This window comes from Corvus hawaiiensis, chromosome 4 (assembly GCF_020740725.1).
Source record: "Corvus hawaiiensis isolate bCorHaw1 chromosome 4, bCorHaw1.pri.cur, whole genome shotgun sequence".
NCBI classification, from domain to species: Eukaryota; Metazoa; Chordata; class Aves; order Passeriformes; family Corvidae; genus Corvus; species Corvus hawaiiensis.
Genome location: NC_063216.1, coordinates 32345632 through 32364929, shown reverse-complemented (window position 1 = coordinate 32364929; position 19298 = coordinate 32345632). Strand labels below are relative to the sequence as shown.

General features: G+C 37.8%; 1 protein-coding gene across 7 annotated transcripts in view; it reads left to right on the top strand.

The window, feature by feature from the left end:
- The window catches only part of ANO4 (anoctamin 4), a 177751-nt gene that overhangs the window by 90818 nt on the left and 67635 nt on the right, over positions 1 to 19298 (top strand). For 6 of the 7 annotated variants that reach the window (XM_048301053.1, XM_048301057.1, XM_048301051.1 and 3 more), the window contains 2 exons: positions 16498 to 16598; positions 16849 to 16950. In XM_048301053.1, the coding sequence (XP_048157010.1) occupies positions 16498 to 16598; positions 16849 to 16950 (203 nt within the window). The remainder of the gene's footprint in view (positions 1 to 16497; positions 16599 to 16848; positions 16951 to 19298) is intronic. The other variant, XM_048301055.1, reaches the window with a different exon arrangement.

The window sequence follows — 19298 nt, the reverse complement described above, 5'->3', positions numbered from 1 at the left end:
TTAGATTTCAGATGCTATGTCCACTGTACAGCACAATGGCAATTTAGAAGAAAAATTTGAGGAGATAAATGAAAGTCTGGATAGATAGGGTCTGAACTCAAATTTCAGAATGCAGCCCTTAAAGATAAATTCCTTGATTATCTGAGGGAGCCCATAAATGAATATGTTTCCAAGTAGACAAATTCCAGCCTTTAACAGGGCTTTGTAAAGCTAGTAGACTAAGAAAATGTTGCTGAAAACTTGAACTACTTAAAAAAAAAAATATGACTTTTTCAAGGAATATGGAGGTAATACAGAAAATACGTAGATAACTGAAAAGGAGTAAGAAAGCCCCTGACATACTTCTTTCAGGAACGGGTAAAATTTCTTGTCAAAGAATTTACTGTCATCAACATTCACAAATCAGAATGTCAAAAATCTTTTGAAGGAAAAAAACCAGATAGACAATACATTAAGAAAAAATTATGGTTGTTATATATGAGATGCCCCCCATGTGTCAGAAGTCACCTTTCCCTTTACAATAATTGGTCTTAAACTGCAATTATTTTTGGGATGTTTTTTGCCTGCCAGCAGCACCAGGAATAAGCATAATGCACAAGGCTACAATCACTTAATGCACAGTGAGAGTTTTCAAGGCCCAAAGGTGACATGACTGGTTTGCTGCAACACTCCCTTATAGTAATGGCTTAATAAGCAAAAACCTAACGTTGTCTGCAGGGAACAGAAGGACAGAGAACAGAAGGATATAGAAACCCAGCAGTAGGCTTTGTGCTCTCCTTTTATGTTAATGATTTTGGTGTTGAACTTGTTTTGAGAAGGCAGCACCGTATTTACAGCATTATGCATCTAAAACAAACAGTGATTGGTTTCAGGGACATTTATATCTTCCCCTAAAGCCTGAGGTGGTGTGGGGCTGCCTCCCTGAAAGTAGTGCCAAGCAGGAAGTATGAATCTGGAAGGGACAGTTCCCTTTCTCACTGCTCTTGGCACAAGGACTCCAGGTCCTCTCGTTGTCCAATTACTTTTTTCGTTACACAGGGTTAATTAGTAATGGAGCAAGTGGAGAGTTGGTGCTCTGTGCCATGGATTAACTGTATTTTAGTTGTGGCAACAGAACAAATAGAACTAGTCAAATTACATCAGAGCTCTACTTTCTTGAAAAAGACCTTTCAGTTTATGGGTCTCTGGGCCCAAATGAAATGCAGAATTACCCACTGCATATTTACATATTTATTTTTTGCTGGTTGAGTGGTAATGAAGTGGTGTTGTAAACGAAGTTTAATAAAGCGTGACCTGAGGTAAAAATGCTTCTGAGACAGCCACATGGTTACAAATGAAGTTTAATACAGCCTGACCTGGGAGAAAATGCTTCTGAGATAGCCACATTGACTGAAACTTTTGTCAGCCAGTCATGTCCCCCTGTTTAAAGTCTTACCTGGTTTACAAAACTCTATTCTGTGCACAAATTATCTTTCATTTTCTTATCTGAAAGCTCTTGAAAGAATCTGTAAAAGTACATTTTAGACAAAACAGTTTGAAAACCCTTTTGTTTCCTCTTGGAGGTCTTCATGGTTTTCTACTTACTACTCTTCTTAGGTACAGCTTGCTTTTGCTAATAGGCTCAAATAGACCTTTCCATTTATAGTATGATTGACTCCCCTTTCTTAAAATATAAGAATGCTGTGCTTACTTTTTTGTCTAAAAACCATCTCGCACTTTTTGAAACTTCAATATTTTTCATAAAGAATAAAGCCTCCACAGTGAAAATGTAGATAGGAGAAGAACAAAATGGAGACATGTACATCTGGAAACCATGACTTTATGCTTTGTCTTGCAATATGCAAAATTCATGTTCTTCTCCTCAAGAAATTTTTCTTTTCATATTCAGACTTCTGTGTCTTTTTGTGCCTTATAAGTTAATAACCAATTCTGTGACCTCATTTTCTGGGGAATCTGGAGAAGCTCCAGTGTGCGGGCGGGAAGGCATGTCTGAAGGTCAGCTTCGTGAAGCAGAGTTCTCACCAATGCTAGATCAGGATGGCCGCAGCTTTTTTCTACAGAATTCTATAGATTTTCTATAGATTACAGCCTGGTCCTTCATCTCCAGAGTTCTTGAAGTTGTACTGTGAGTGTATTTTCTATTGGAAACTGTGACTTTCTGAGACAAGATTGGTTTAAACAAATGTCCTGAAACAGCAGTTGAGAGGATGGAAGCTGTGATTTTTAGAACAACCCAGGTCACTGTTCTTGTGCAAATTTATGGATTTTATCATTAGCTTCAGAAATTCACAGGAGAGAAGAATTCAAGTAATGAAATACAGAAAGTACTGACCAAAATCAAGAGGCCTTTTAAAGTACAGAGGACACTGATGGGAGGCTTTGTTATTTAAAGATCTGCATTTCCCTGTGTCTTCTCTGCAGGAAGAATGAATAAGGTGGGATGGGGGAAATGGATGACAGCCAAGGCCTTGTCAAATGCTCTGAATCAAATGCTGCCACTGTGATATGTCCCAGACAGCTGAGTGGTGCACTGGAGGCACCCATGAAGGTGCAGTGGTAGGAAGCAACGTGTCTGTGCTACTGCAGAAGTTGGTGTGGGTGGTGAGGAAGGTAACAGGAGTCCAGGGAAAATAAGGTGGTTGTAGTGTAGAGCCCCAAGAGGAAAAAACCCAAAGTTACTGACTGTAGCTGTTGGCAATGTACATAACTGATTGGGTAGGAGCCAGCCCTTAATGTGCAGCAATTCATCTCAGCCTGAGGAAGATGGAACAAATGAATTACACCTTGAAGGTGCCTGTTCCTCTCCATTGCAGACATCCAAACTTAGTTGCCCTGAATCACACCTGTGGTGTCTGCTCCTTGGGAGTAAGCCTTCAGGGAACTTATCAGGATCAGTGGGCTAAGAGACATGATAATGCCAGTGTTTTGATACAGATATAGTGGCCTGCCAGTATCCAGCAGGGGAAACTAGGTCAGATACCTGTCACATATCTATAAAATACTCAAGATAAACCTCTCTGTTTGCTCTCTGTCCAGTATTATCTATAGATTTATATTAATAGATCTGTGGATTGCAAGAGCATCCCCCGTACTGGGGAAGTATAAAGTATACAACTAACAGAATTGCGTGACAACTGAAAATTTCCATTCTAAAACCCCTAAGCTGTGGAATAGATTAATGTTTCTGCAGTTTTTCCATTATTTAACATTTTCTGTTCTTTAATGTTTTGACTGGGAATTGATGACTGCTTGCCATGCCGATTTACATTTCCATCTTGGGCTGGTTTTTTGTCTGTCTTGTGAAAGGAAACACAATGTATGTCTCTCACTAATGCATTGTTCCAGCCAAAAGGCACAATATGAAAATGATTTGGGAAAGGTGAGCGCGTTAGAGTTTTGGGAAAGAGGGGAATTTAGAATGATAGTGAGGAAGTCTAAGAGGACAAAATGTGGAGGCATATACACATTAAATCATGGCAGATAGAAAAGCCCCCTTCTCACTGTGTAACTCCCACTGTAAAAATCTGAGTGTAAAATCTCTTTGGAAATACAAAACAAGCCCTTAACATCTTGAAACAACTGTTTTGTATTTATGGAGAATGTCTTAACAGAATGAAGGAAAGGAGAAAGACAAGGAATTAATAATCACTAGTATAGATTAGACTCAGCAAAGAGTTTTAGCTGAGGAAAGAGGGAAACATTTTGAATATGTGAAAATATGTCATTTGAACAGATTCAGTATTAAATACCTGATATAAAAATGCCATGCTAATTGTTATAAAGGCTACCTTTACAAAAGAGAAAACAGATACAATCCAGTAACGTACCAAAACATGCTATTTTGTATGGACAGTTTTTTAAACTAAATAAAAGTGAAAATTTTCATGTGTTTCCTGACAAATTTTTAGAAATCTTGTTCAATTTGGTCTATTTTCATATAATTTATTCAGTGTGGTGTTGCAGCAAAATACTTTTCTCTCTTAAATGGCATCACAGCCAATCACTGGAATGTTCATAGAGGAATAACTATGCCTCCCTAGCAAAAGCTTTTATAGGCTGACTATCTTCTTAATTAATTCCATAGATTACTTGTAAGGCACCAAGGATATTTTCCATTAGACAATATGTCACATAAAAGAAAACCTCATTTCCCAAGCTCATGACTAGATTCCTGCTGCAGAAATGATCTAACAAAAGCCTTTGCAATCAGGGTCTCTGCACCAGCATTTTATTTCCTGTGACTACAGAAAAGTAAAATTAGATCAACAGCCTGGGATGTAGTGCTGGGCCACAGTTTGGTTCAGGTCTCATCAGGATATACATGGATGTGAACGCATTACTTGCACTTTTATTCCTTATCCCATATTCAGAGATTATCACAGTCAGTTCCTAAAACTCCTAAAACTAAAATGGGAACATGAATATGTGTCAGGTTTTCTTAAATACCTAGAATTTGTGCACTGTCAACAAACTATTACCAATATCTAAAAGCACTGATCTCTTTCATTGTGTTACTCTTGAGTTCCTAGCCTCTTGTAAATTGAGTCGTTTTGAGTGTATGCCTCTAACAAAGGGAAGATGTATTTCTGCAGCTAAATTTTGATCTTGAAGCCTATAAAAACTGACGATCTCAGAAAGCAATTTTAGGTAAAATAATAACATATTCCACAGTAAGTGCTGCATACAGATACTGTTGAAAACTCCTAAAATCACCTCTGAAGGATATTGGATGTGTTTGAAGAAACTTATGCTTTTAATACCACTTTTGTCTGAGTTCTCTGTTATTTTTATCAAACAGCTCTTGATCGACTTTAGCGTGATGAAAGCAAAATGTGTGTGGATGGATGTGGACAAAGAGTTTAAGTAAGGAACAATTTCTGCCTTCTTGACAGGATTTATTGCAGTAATATCCTCATGAGAGCATAATGTAGGGCTTCTCCTTTTATCCTGGACTATGCGCTATCAGCCACTCACATATTCCTTACAGCCCCACATGCCAAGTCCTAGAATGGGGTTAGATAGGATCTAGTGTGGTGTTAGATAGGATCTGACCTAAACCTCCTTTGCTACAATTTAATCCAGTTATTCCTTGTTTGATTGAGAAGGAAAATGGAGTGCTGTTCATTCTCTTCCTCTTCATAACTATTTTTTACTTATTTTTAAAATGTTACTGTGGTCTCTGCTTAGCATTTTTTGTGTGTTGAATTCCATCTGTGTTTTAAACAATCTTTTTCCCCTAGGTCAAGTTTCCCAAAACTCTTTATCATTCTTATTTTCCTGCTCCAATCTTTCTTTAATTAATCCATCTATTTCTTATTCAAGCTGTACTTTACCCCCCAGCTGAATAGCTACACACAATAAAGGACTAGGGAATTTGAGTCCTGTATGCTCGTAATTTGATTTTTTTTAATCTTTGCGCATCTTACCCTAGTCTGGCTTCTGTTGCTGACTTCTCCTCTTGATTGTAATGGTGATCTTCTGCATTTAAGTCTCAGCCACCTCTCTATCTTCTGTGCTACAAGAATGTGTTTGTCAGACACTAGATTGTCACATGAGAAGCCATTTACCTAAGCACAGAGCATGGTTTCCCCCTCCCCCATTTTCCTTTGCTCTTCATTATACATTAAAAATATTCATATGTTAGATAAGTGCATCACTTTAGGCACTTGGTGACATTTCCAACATTAGACTTTCTATTTTCTTGTCAGTGCTGCTGTCACTGCACTTTCCACCTCCCATGTACAGTGGTGGTTGCTCAATTGTTACCCAGGACTCTTTCCTTATTAGTATTTTGATATTTTCCTGTTAACCTTTCATATTTTAAAGGGGAAATGACACCTGTGTTAGATGAGCTCTTCACTTAAAATCTGCCAGAAAAAAATATTTTAAAGCTTTCATTTTTCTCCCATTTTGTGCTTAAATACTATCTGGACAAAGCAAGAATTCCCACATTCTTGTTCCCTTGGTAATTTGGGAAATATTGTATATGTACCTTTTATACAAGGTTCCTCCAGTTCGAAAGTTAAGATGACTTCCTGTTACTTTTTGAAACTGAATTTATAAAAAATAGAGATCTCTAATTTGTTGTGCTCCTGAGGCTGCCATTGGCAGAGATCTGGCATTGGAGCTGCCTCCATTGTACATCACACACAGCCAGAGCTATGGGCAGGACTAGTTGCCTTCTGTGGTGATGAGAGGAACCTGATGAGAGAAATGTGACTTTGATTAGGAGATAAGCAAGCCAGATGCAGATGGGATTCTGGAGGAGGAAACAAATCTACCACTGAGAGAGGTATTTGTCAGTTGTGTTTCTGGATGTGTGTGTAAGGCACAGAAAGGGGAAGGGGGAGTTGCTTTAAAATATTATGCTGCAGATATTAGTTAATTTTTATTATTTTTTCTTTCCTTTTTTGAAGAGCAATATGGCAATTGTGGACAGGAGGGCATTAACATTATTTTAGAAAAGAAATTCACCGGCTGTGTCACTGTGATGATAACAATTCAGTTCAAAACTTTCAGTCTCTACTACCAAGAACCAGGAGATGTATGTGCCATACAATTTTAATATCATTTCTTCCCTAACCAATTCACCACTCTGCTCTGACATTCCAAAGAGGTTATGCATGACAGTGTATGTGTGCTTGTATAGCACAAGGAATTATAGTGACTCTGCAAAGCTGCATCAAATGATGCAAAGTATATTTCTACACTGCATTTCTTGGACATGCTGGATGTTTTATTTTAAATATTTGGCAGGAACAACAGCCTGAGGTATATGTGCAGTTATAGTACCCTAAAAGGTGGCTTGTTGAGATGGTGTTCTGCAATTTGCAAAATTTTTCCCGTTGTCTAGTGATGTAGCACTAATGGAATTTTCCCCCAATTTTAAAATATCTTTTATAATATTTATTGGGCCAAAAATGCTGTGTTTTTAAGAAAATTCCTTTCAGCAGAATTATTATTATTATCTATAGAGCCATTGATGTGTGATCCATATTGATTTACATCAAAAATTATCGAGTGGAATTATAATTTTCCTGTCGGGAAGTCTTGTAATAGAAGAAAATGTCTGTAATACTGCATCTATAAAGAGCTTGAAAAACTGGGATTATTAAGTGAAGTGAGACCTTAATTTTATTTCCATGTTACATTTTTACACTTCTCTGTAGAAGAGAAAGAAACAGATTGCTGTAAGCATACTCATTCCAGAGCTACAATAGATGAGAATTTCAATTCTACTCCAAAATTTCACACTGAATAAAAGGATCTGAATAGTACCACAGAGCTAAAAACTCTTTCGTAACTTCTGTTTCACTTTTGGACTGTGAAGTCTCTGCTGCAGCTCTGAGAGGCACAGTCCTTATGGAAAATCAGAAAAAAAAAAGAATCTAGAAATATTTATCTGTCAATGGATAAAAAAGAGACTTGTGCTTTTGTAAGCTGAACAGGCTGCCTTTTGTTAGCTAGGGACTTCTTAAAGACAATAATATTTTTTTATCTCTAGAGAAGGACATTATTGTCTATTAAGCAAAGAATCTTCATTACAACAGTTTCCATGGTACAACTGAATTTGGAGAGGGGAATTCTTTGCCAGTGTATGTGTTACTTGTGGCCTACATTTCACAGCATCATAAGGATCTGAAAACCCAATAGGTTTCAGCAGACAATTTCAGGATTAGTAACACCACTTTGCAACATATGCAATCAGATCAAAACTAACGTTATCTCATGTGATAGTGATGTTGTCTTTCGAGAAAGATTTGTTTGTTTTCTGCAACTCCTCTCATTAAATCTGCATGTAAGAGCTTTGACTTAGGAGAGAAAATCATCTCTGTTCTCTATCACATTTATCTGAACCGTTAAGATACATAAGATAAGCTCCATCTGGTGCTGCTCTGCTCTTGTGTGTCATACAGGAGGTGTTTTCATCCAGCACCTTATGTCAGTAGGCACACTGGGAACAGCATTAATTGATCAATAGAAGAGCTCATGTTTAGGCGTCTGCCTTGACAATTCATTGTGCCATGTATGGGCATTGCTTTATCACAACAAATTAGAACAGTCCAAAGCTAAATCATAATTTGTCCTTGTCATACCTCAACCTTGTTTCATTTAAAGCATGTCCAACAAATGAAGGGATTTGCAAAGAGGTGCACAAAGGATCCAGTATTTTCCCTTCTTAGTTTAGAGACGTTGTGTATTTCAACTTCATCTTGTCTCCAGTTAGATTCTAATTACTCTATCTTTGCTTAGAAAAGTGGGTTTTTCTTCTGTTTATGATGTGTGGGTTTTTAACACCAGATGATCTAGTTACATTCAGAGGTCAAATAACTTTGAGCTTAGCAGAGCAGACAGGTGAAAAATCATGTAGACCATCAATTATTAGAAATTTCCACTCTGCACTAAACCATGAGATTTCTTTTTATGATGAACATGAAACTGCGGCTTGCTGAAGACAGCACATTAAGATGGATTTGCCTTTATCTCTTGGGGTTTTGTATTTAATTTTTGGGGGAAGTCTTACACAGTCTGAGCATGGCTTGAGATTTAAAAGAAGGTCAATTTCTCTAATTTTAATTTGAATCGTGAACGGAATAGTAGTAATCAAGCCTATTCTCACCATCATATTTTGCTTTGGAATGAGCTTCCCTTTCATGTAGTAATGGTGTTGTATCTGAAGAGATGGCTGCTCTACCATATGCTTTGGCATATTTACAAGACAACTTACCTTGTAAAATTTTGTTTACATGCTTTTAGTGTATCAGATCACTTGAGTACCTTAGTTAGACTATACAGAATGCAATTGCTCAGAAATCCACATCTTATTAAAGAAATATAACTACTGTATAACAGGTTGTATAAAGGGGAAGAAGGAAGGGAAAATGGCTTGCTCAGGTCTCTGCCTTTAGATGAGGCAGGCAGAAAAGTTTTGCAGCAATGATTTGAACAATGTGAAATGAATTATCAGAAGATGGCTCCTCAAACTCTTTCCGGTTCTAATAATCCTTGCAAGATAAGTAAGGCGCAGAAAATTGATATATGAGTCGAGCGAACAAGCATTTGATTTGCCCAGACTAGCAGAGTTTATGGGTAACTGTAACTGGTAGAGTTGTGAGTGATTCACATTCTTCACATGCATCTTTCTCCTTCATTTAACTGGATCTTGGTTTTTCTTTGGTGCTTTTTCCCTGGAAAATGAGAACCTGCATTAAGTCTGAGAAGGAGCAGTCAGAGTGCTCTTCTGTGACTTCCCTGCAGAGCAGAGACTTGTGTTTGTCCTGCACAGCCAGGCATGGTGCAGAAACCCACCCAGGTGTTGCCAGCTGACTTTGTAGGTATTCTAGTCATGTCAGCATGGGACAGCACCTGAGATAACAAGCCATGCTAACAAGCATGTGTATTACCCCACTGCTTCCCATATGGCATGGGCTAACACCTCTGCCTATAATTACTCATGTGGTGGATTTGTAGCTGGCTTAAAGAACTTGAGGCTTCCTTGTGTCATGTGGACTGAACTGAACTGACAGTGACATTAAGAGTAGTCTCTTCCTCAGCTGTGCTCTTGTTGAGCTCATGCATGTCTCCCTTTAGAAAGAATTTTGAATCGTGCCATCAGATACAGAGGTGTACAGAGAGGTGTACAGCTCACTGCATCCTGGAAAGTGTGGACACTGAAAACACTTTGGAGTCTACTCTGATAGTCATATATGTATTTGTTGTCTTCCTTGACCATATGATCTGAGAAACAAGACTCTGAAGAGGGACTTGAGCAACCAAAGAGCTTCACACTGCTGGAGCATGGGCAGGTGCTCGGAACTCGGGTTGCTGCCAACACTTCTGCATCCACAGGGAAGTTCAGCTGTGGCCTTTCTGTCCAGAGACCCTCTGGTGCCCAGGGGGGTTGCAAGGTCTCCAGCCACGGAGATATTCAAGACCCCACAAAACACTCTGGTTGTCCCTGCTTAGAGCAGGAGATTTGACTAGATGGCCTCTATTATTCTATGATGCAATAAGCAGCTTATTCAGTTTTCTCTAGGTTAGTCATATGAAAAAGCTATCATAAGCCTGCCTGCACTTTTTGTGTGTTTGATTATTATGTTTGTGAAATTAGCTGTTGGACAAAAAATAAAACGCCTTTTTCTTTACTAAAGTAATGTTTTTCCAATAAGCCTCTAAAAGGAAACATGAATATTTAATAGACAATTCATTAAATGTAAGTATTTTCCACTTCAAAAAATGGTTAATAAGAAATAAATCCATATTGGAAAAATATCAGTTTTATATTTTTCACTTGGGATAAATCACAAAGGAAGCTGCCTTATAAAATGTAGTACAATTGTGTGATATATTTTTAGTGGCCTGTGATGCCAAAAGAAAAGAATGTATTTAAGAGGCCTTTCTTTGGCCAATAGAACAGTCAAAAAGATTTGATGATCTCAACTACCACTCTATAAAGTATTAAATTTTTTAATCTAAAATTGGAGCCCATAACTGATGTTTCATGTAAAGAGACAATGTCAAATACTGTTTTCCTAAGTAACAATGCATTATTCTGCCCAGAGATTTTAGCTATCTGCATTTTTAAATCTGCAAATAATGAGTTCACAAGTTTATAGTAATTTTCCAGTCCAGAGGAATTAAAAGATATTTGTCAGATAAATTCCATATTATTAGCTATTTTGTCACAGAGATCTTACCCATATGGGTTAAACCTGTATTCATTCAGTATTTGCTGATGGAATTATCAAGAAATGTTTTATCATTACCTCACAGTCAGATCAAACTTTTCCATTAAGACAGTCATGCTGCAGGTATTTCTAAATCTTTTCTCTCAGAAGTGCAGTCCAAGTCAGAGGATATTGTTTCCATGGTTGATTTACTACAACTAAGTTGCCTTACTGTAAGATCTATTCTGCAGATTTAGATGGCATTAGTTGGAATTAAAGACCTCCTTCTGATGTCGTTTCTTATCTTAAAGGAATTTGTGCTTCTCTACTGCAGATTGTGAGGTCATCATTGCGCAGTAAATTGGAGCAGTGGTGAGATAGTATTTGCATTTTACTTCTACTCAAGTAACCTGCCCTGTTCTTGAAGCTGTCCTTCCACTCACATATGTTTTGTCTACGTAGAAGGGCATTTGCAAGCATTTCCCCTTGTTCTGTTCCAGAACGGAGATCCTGTCAAATGCTGCCAGAAATTAAGCACTGTAACTATGACACCTGCTCTGAGCTGGATTAGATGACACATTGCCAGAATGCTGGCAGTAAGCAGCCACCTGCCTGCATTACTAACTCCACTGAAGCAGAACCTCTGAAGTACTTTACAAAGTAAAAACAAAGCTTTACTTCATCATCACATTTTGTCATGAGATTTCACATAAAAATCATTCTGAATTGTAATCACGTACCTCTGTCTCCTTACATCAAGTTATTCTACATTTCACATGTCAGTGTCCTCAGGTCAAAATTGCTTTTATCAACAGCTTCCTATATTTTAGGTAAGGCTATCTTTTTTATTCTTATTTTCATCCTCACTGCTTTTGCTCTACACTTTCTAGCAAGTCAAAGGCTTCTTAATATCCTAATTAAAATGTGAACAATATATTCTCCTTTTCACTAAACCTGTGCTTTGATTGAAAGCACATGTGTGAAAGATATTGGCACTGTTATTCATTAGGTTCCTCAGAAGCATGAATGTGGAGGCTGAAGTTTGTGAGTATGCAATATTTTCCCTGAAACCAGACATATATTGACAGTATCTAAATAATTGCCCAGTGGTAATGTATGCACTGGAAAAGTATTGGCAGAATACACCTTCTATTTTTCCAGTTCTTTGGAATTACCCCTGTGAATTTACATTTACTTTGGTTTTGCAGAGGAAGAACAGTTTAATCAACTAAAATTTACTGGGTTTTGTTTTTCCACTTAATTCACTCCACATGGCAAATCAATCTGTGCTGTTAAGTAATTCTCAAAAACAGTGGAACCCGTGGTAGTTACTATTTACTACTCTGCACTCAGACATCATGCAGAGCTAGATTACAGAGAGAATTGTTACTAGAGGAAGTATGTTGGTTTTGTCTCCTTTTCTGTTTTTGCCTGCATTATGGTCTTACCAGAAATTAGCTATATTTGCCAAAATGTAGAGAACTGTTTCTGTTCTGGCTTTTTTACTTGCCTTATAGGATCTTCCTAAAGTAGGTAACATTAATTCTAGTTGTTGAATCTGTTTCAAAGTCTTACTTATTTCATTTTACTTTTATGAGGAAGGCTTTTAAACGTGAAGAGAGACCCAGACTTGAGTAATTTGCTCTTAAATAATTATGGGGAAAACACCTTAATGGATCCTGACTTTTTTTTGCCCTATTGTTTTGCATACATGAATGAAAACCTGCCTAGTAAGCTCAAGGTAAATAAACAATGGCACCATTCAACTGGAGACACTGTGATTTTATCCTTCTTCAAGGTTATATACTGTGAATAGGTTTTCTCAAATTTCTTAACTTTCAGACTTAAGAAATGCTTGTATTGAGGTGTGTACCTACATCTGCTTTTGTCTTGAAATGACTTGACAATATTATTGATAATGAACTAAAATTAGCTAGGCGGAGGAGAATGTTTAAGAAGGTTTTTGACAAAAGACAAGGCTAATCTTTAGCCTTGATCCTGGAAAGCAGCCTGCAAATACAGCAAAATAAGGGCTTTTCAAGAGACATTCCATGTCAGCATACTCTGCTTCTATTCAGACTAACAATGATAAGTTCAGGATGAGCAGAGTCAGGTCAACAATGAATATATATATGTATATATATATGTATATATTTAAATCCTGCCATCAAAAGGCATTAGAATGCTTGCAGGAATACATGGGAGCTCAGTAGCCGGGACTTAACCAGCAGTTAGCACCACTCTGTGCCTGCTTTAGGAGGAGAATGACAACCTGACCCTTACAAACTTTCCTCCACCTCGTTGATGACTGTAACTCATCAAAGCAGGTGTTTCTGCTTTTGGAGTTACCTAAATGGCCCATGCTTTAGTCTCTTCCACTCCTTATACAGTGACACTGGAGAAGAAAATGTGGCTTTGTTTTTAAATCTGTTTGTGGTTGATTGGATGTCCTTGGGAAATAGCAATGGCTTCGTAAACTTAATGGTAAAATGGAAAGGTAGCCTTGCCAGAAGGGCAGGTCTATAATATGTGGACCTATAGTACTGCCTGTATTCGAGGACTGGCAGCAATGATACAGTACTAATGATGTTTGTCAGTGAAGCCATGATGTATTTTAACTGTCTGTAACCCAGACTCTGATGATCTGAATTCTACCGTACAAACCTATTTCGAAGATTATGGTTCAATCAAACTAAATAAGCCTTGCTACAGCCTCTCAATGAGAACACAATTAAATACAGTTCTTGTAATAAATAAGGGGTTTTTAAGGAAAAACAAGTCTAGAAAGTGGTAGTTTTAAGCCAAGATTTCTCTATGAGGGAAGAGAGCAGTTCTTCAATAGAAAATATTCTTTTCTCGAGCCAGTTTCAGTCAGTGGGTTGCCCAAAGGTTGTGAAATCTCTGCCTGTGGAGATATTCACTACTCAATGGGACAAGCCCCTGTCTGAGCAGGCTGATCTAAGTTAACCCCGCCTTAGCCAGAGGCTTAACCCAGGTGAACCCTAGAGGTCCCTTCCACCCTAGATGAGTACAGTTGTCTGATTCTGCTAAGTCTCTTGTCTCCCTGGCTTTACACTATTCTGAAGACCACCAAGAAAGTTGTTAGTGACCAGAAGAAAATCCTTTATGGATAGGTCAATTCCAAACATTTATTCCATTTCTGTGTTTGCTAAGTGTTTTATCTCATTGGTCTGCCCCCTTAATTCCTCTGCTTTTCTTTCTTCGTCATCTGGACATCACTTTATAGCAGATTGCTCATGTCAATAGTTGTCTTATTTAAGTTTCCAAGGGGAGTAATGTTACATTGATTTTTGTTTGCATGTTCCCATAATGTGAAATTGAGTTTACTTCTCCAAATCATTTAACGAACCAAACCTTGAAAGTCAATTACAACAAAAGAATGCTCCTCTAGTCTCAGTGGAAACATTTATAAGATGAAGGAAATTGAGTCTAAATACTAACCTAACCATGAGAGTTTAGGAGATTCCATTCACTAAAGTATTTTTGTAAGGAAGATGGTCTTCATGCTATCTTTTTTCCAGATATTTTGGTTAGCTATTTACTCCTTAGATTAGGTGAATGTGACATTTCATTCAATTCATCCTCCATCTGGATTTTTTATTCTCTTTCCAGTCGTGTTTTTCCCAGCCTTGCTTAGTGCTTTCCTTTATGAACGTTTAACATGAGCAAACCCAAGAGAAAGGGATTTTCATATGAATAATTTAGTATTATTATTTCTTTTTTTCTGAATATAACTGAGCCTGCCAAATATATTTTGATTAGATTTTCTGTTGGTTAGATCTTCTGTTGGCAAAGCTGATTATCGTTTTGAAAACATTTTGATGTGCTAACACTGCAAGATATTGAGTAGAAAAATACTCTTTAAACATCTGTGTTGTGATAACTATTTGGAAATTTTTCATGTTTCTGCATGAAAACATGTAACACGTAAGGTACTGCATTTAAATAATGTTCACTTGTGAAACAGCATCTTCACAAGTCATGTTTGGCTCCCATATCTAGTACGGCTTAAACTACAATGTGCTGGAAAATATCTATAAACTTCCTGTTTAACAGCCATCACTAAGTTTATAAGCTGTTTTTAATAAATTTCCCCAATTTCTCAGTTTTTATTGGTGTATCAGTACTGTAGTTTCTTTCTGTATACTGGGCTTCTTAGATGGTTCTTTTGAGTTTTGGTAGATTTTGCTCTTTTTTGTTTTTTAATCCAAGTTGTTTATGATAAAACTGCCAATCCACTGCTGACTTAACCTCACCTTTGAGAGAGCAGTTTGCAGGAGATTTTTAGAGTAACAGAATTTAGTTTTGGTTTTGTGGTATCTACTTGCTGAAGTCTCATGGGAAAATAAAAGCTAATTTTTGAAATGTACCTATAAAGAAAAACATCATTAAAGCCTAAATTAGAATCCATTAAATTCAGTGGAAAGAATGCAAGTGAATTCATTGTCTCTGAAGCAAGTCTCTTGGGGGCATTTTGTTGCTGTTCTATCATTTTGTATTGAAATATTTTTCAGCAATTCATCTGCAAAGAAGATTTTTTTCCTTCAGTTTTTAGCACCAGAAAGTCACTCATTCCTTTATATGTTAAATCCATTTTTGCAGCCCATTAGTACTTTGAGTACAAATATTTCTCTGTCTCCATTATGGTCCAATACTATATTTGTTTAAAAATGTTAACTCTATAGTCATTGGGTTGGGGGTTTGGGTTTTTGAGGGGGGTTTTTTCCTTTGTTTTTGTTTTGGGATTTTTGTTGTTGTTTGTTTTGGTTTGTTTTGGATTGGTTTGGTTTTTTGGTTTTTGGGTTTTTTTTGATGAGCTAAAGAAAATCTATATATATCTTAACTGTTGGAGATTGCATTCCTATCATGTCACAAACTAGTAATAATTTTTTAGCTACTCTGAGGACATGGACATGCAAATTCAGTAATTTCAGCATCTATCAGGATAGTGGATGGAGAGTGTAAAAAGTAAAAATGTCAGCCTCCCACCCATACAGTCACAGTAGTTTCCAGATAAGCAATACTAGATTTAAGAGTTCCTCCTAAGTTGTAACCAAGAATTATTGTGAGCAACAATTAACCAAGAATTTATGTGAGCAACACTGAATAAAAGACAATGTCTAAAAAACAGAGGAACCCTCCCCAAAGCTAACTAGCAATTTTCTTGCCTGGTTTTCTGTCGTCATACTTTCCTTTTCTCATACTAAGTACACCTCTGCCTATTTCTTGGAATATCATCCACTTGTTTGTCTAAAATTGTATTGTATGTAACTTTATGAACAATTCATTTTTATTCATTAGAATTTGAACATTTCATCTTCCAGTATTATCATGTGGCTCTCTGTGTTCTCACATCAGCTTCAGCCAAACCTGCTGTAGAGCACTTGTCTTGTAGAGCACTGTGTCTCCTCCTGAGTGCAAACAGAGCTAAATTCCTCCTTTTCTCCTCTTTGCTACACATCCTCCTGTCTTTGCCAGACAGCTTCCTGTTAGGTAGCAGCCATGCTGATGTGCATGCCCTGCATAAAGTTCTCTTCATGTTATGTACAGTCAGCTAACCCATGGATGCATCTGTCTGCCCTCCATGTCCTCTTTTCCATGTAAAGGAAGCACATGCAGGCCAGAAGGGAGTCACAGCATGGCTTTCAGGAGAGCAGAAGAAAAATGAGTTGACAAAATATTGATACAACATTTGAGGAAGAATCAGGAATTGGGAAGGGTGACACATCACATTGACCACTGACTATGATTTCTTTCTTTTTTATTTGAAATAGTAAGCCCTGGTGGCTGTATTGTTTTTCTTTTGCAGTCATCCCTAACAAACAGTGACATCATCTTTGTGAAACTGCACGCCCCCTGGGAGGTCCTGGGCAAATATGCTGAACTAATGAATGTAAGAATGCCTTTCAGGTAGGTGTAGTTGTATTTTGTCTCAACCTCCAAAGCCACACTATACTGTAAAGTAAATGTGATAATAACACCAAAATGCCTATAGAAAAGCTCTTCTATAAGATGCCACACACCTTTAGAAAATATAAATGGAGTTCCTTAGATACCATGTTCATTGCTGTTTATTGTTAAAGCCTACAATTTCAGTACAATACTGGTTTGAGATGGGCTGTAGCAGTGCAGCTGTTTTCATGGGGTGTTCTGTCCTTAGGCCCTTTAACCCCTTCAGTGCTGGAGCCCCCTGCATACTTGTGCGCTGCTGTTTTTTAAATGGACATTTTATTGAAATCAATGGGAGGTCAAGAAGATCCAGGTACGTAAGGCAGCACAGAAAGTGCATGTCTGTTTGACGTATCTGGTATGCACCTGTAAGTTGCTTGTACAGTATGGAATTAGTATTACATGAATACGTATAAATAAGTATCCCATCTAATAGGAAAACGATTTAAGCAATAAATGCTTTTTTCTGCTGAGAAAGTAGAGAAATTATATTAAATGCTACTGATAACCAGATTAATTCCACGTTGAAATTCAGACTATTTTTATAATTGATTAAATATTATTTGCATGTTGGTCTATGAAATTTTCTATGTAAAATACCGTATTTACTCTGTTGGTTATCAGAACTTTTAAAGTAGCATAAAGACTTCCACTGGAACTGACCACAACCCATGAACTGAAAGGCCTTGATTCTTCTTTCACTTAGCAGGGTTTGTAACATAAAGCTCCATTAATTTTAATGGAATTACTCCTGAACAAGAAAAGGATCAGACCCAGAATAGTGAGCTGGTGCCTTTGTAGGATTCCTTCCATTTTTTCTTACCTAAGTATGAAAAATGCCTCTGGTATGAGACACCGCGCAGCAATAGAGAGCTCAGAAGGAAAACTGGGGATGTATAAATGACAAAATTGCAGCCTTATTTTGTATTTATTTTGTTTTCATTTTCACAGCAAATCTTCAACTGTTCTTCCTTACGCTTTTAGTGCTAAAGAGAAAATTCCAAAAGCAATCACAATTCATTGCAGGATAGTAATATTCTTTTTTTAAAGTGTTCTAGAAACAATGGGTTAGGCAAAAAGTGTGCCTTCTCTGACTTCTGTGGCATTCCTTGAGATGGACCTGCTCTAGCAAATGAGTAAGGTCTCATGATTCAGAAATACACCAGGAACTCTGAATTTAGTCATGAAGCAGCTTTTTCTATCCTGATCACTTAGCAGATAGCAAAGTCTGCGTCACACAGATTATATAGAAAGCTTTGAAAATACTGAGGGTTTCTTGACCTGCTTCAGGATCATGGCTTCATTCTTTCCACATCCATAGAAAGAGAATTATTACAGCATTGTTAACAGGAAATCATGGTAATTCACTAGTGACTGCTGGGCACGCTCTTCAATTTCATTCTAAAAACAACAGTACAGTTTATCATTTCAAAAAATTTTACGACATGTCCACAAGTCTAGATGGTATGTTTCCAGATGCCTTTGTCTAAGCCCTTGTTTTAAGTGCTGCTGATTGTTTATTGCTCCTGATTATTCAGGCTGGAATTGTGCAAGGTCCATGCATCACTGGAGGAAATCCTTGGTGTTTCAAAGCAGGAGTGACAAAGTGGTGGATACCTCTGAACATTAGAAGAGAAATCAAGAAGTGGATGGCATCCTCAGAAACACTTAGCTTTGACCTTTCTCTGTACCTGCTGACTAGAGCAAGATAAATAACACTAACCAAAGAACGCTGGCCAACATGAAATAGTTTAGAAAATTCTACCTCACCAGCATGATATGGACTCTGATAACAAAAATGTCAAAAAGTTCTGAAAATTAACTTGGAATACTAACCAAATTTGTTTATCATTTATAAAGCATCAGTGCTGTCTTATTTTAGAGGACTTGCTTCCAAGGCACTAACAGCATTCCTACACTACATCTGCTACAATATTTAGAGCATGTGTGGTGTAAGCCTTCATTTTCCAAAAGTGCTGCAGTTCTGCATCACACAATGGAGCCTCTCAGAATACACAGAAACCACCTTGATTTAACAATGACCTTCAGTGGATGACAATGTCAGCCTCTGGAGGGGGAAATCAGAGTTTGGTCAGGCACCCAGTTCTTCCAGTAAGGAGTATGAGTCCCAAATCCACACTCAAGAACCCTCAGATTTTCTTAACTCTCATGAAGATGTGGTCTCTGTGCTGAAGGCAGTGTCAGATCCTGACAGCTGTGGTATGATAGCCATCTATGAGAAGAACAAGAGCTGCCAGCACTGGAGAGGGACAGGAGGTGGACTCTGTCCTGGATCTACACATGGTGGTTAGGGGCTGCTCTGCACTGCAGAGCTGGTCAGGAGGCAGGCTGGGAGTGGGTTCAGCATGTGCCTGTTCGTGTTCCCTTGTCTGCTCACTTGCTCATCATTTGCTCTCACACACAGCTTATTGCACTGACAACAGAAACCAGCCTGTATGAGGGGCAGAGGGAGTGCTGAACACTTGGCGGGGTGCTGAGCACATGTGCATTTGCTTGTGTAGCCTATATTCTGTTTCTAGGGATGTTATCCCAACAGCAACCACCGACCCCGCTTGGTACTGCATGTGTTACAGCATAGTGCTGCATTAGATACAGCTTTCCTGGCTTTTCTAAGTAAATCCCCCTTGTGTTTCCCCAAAT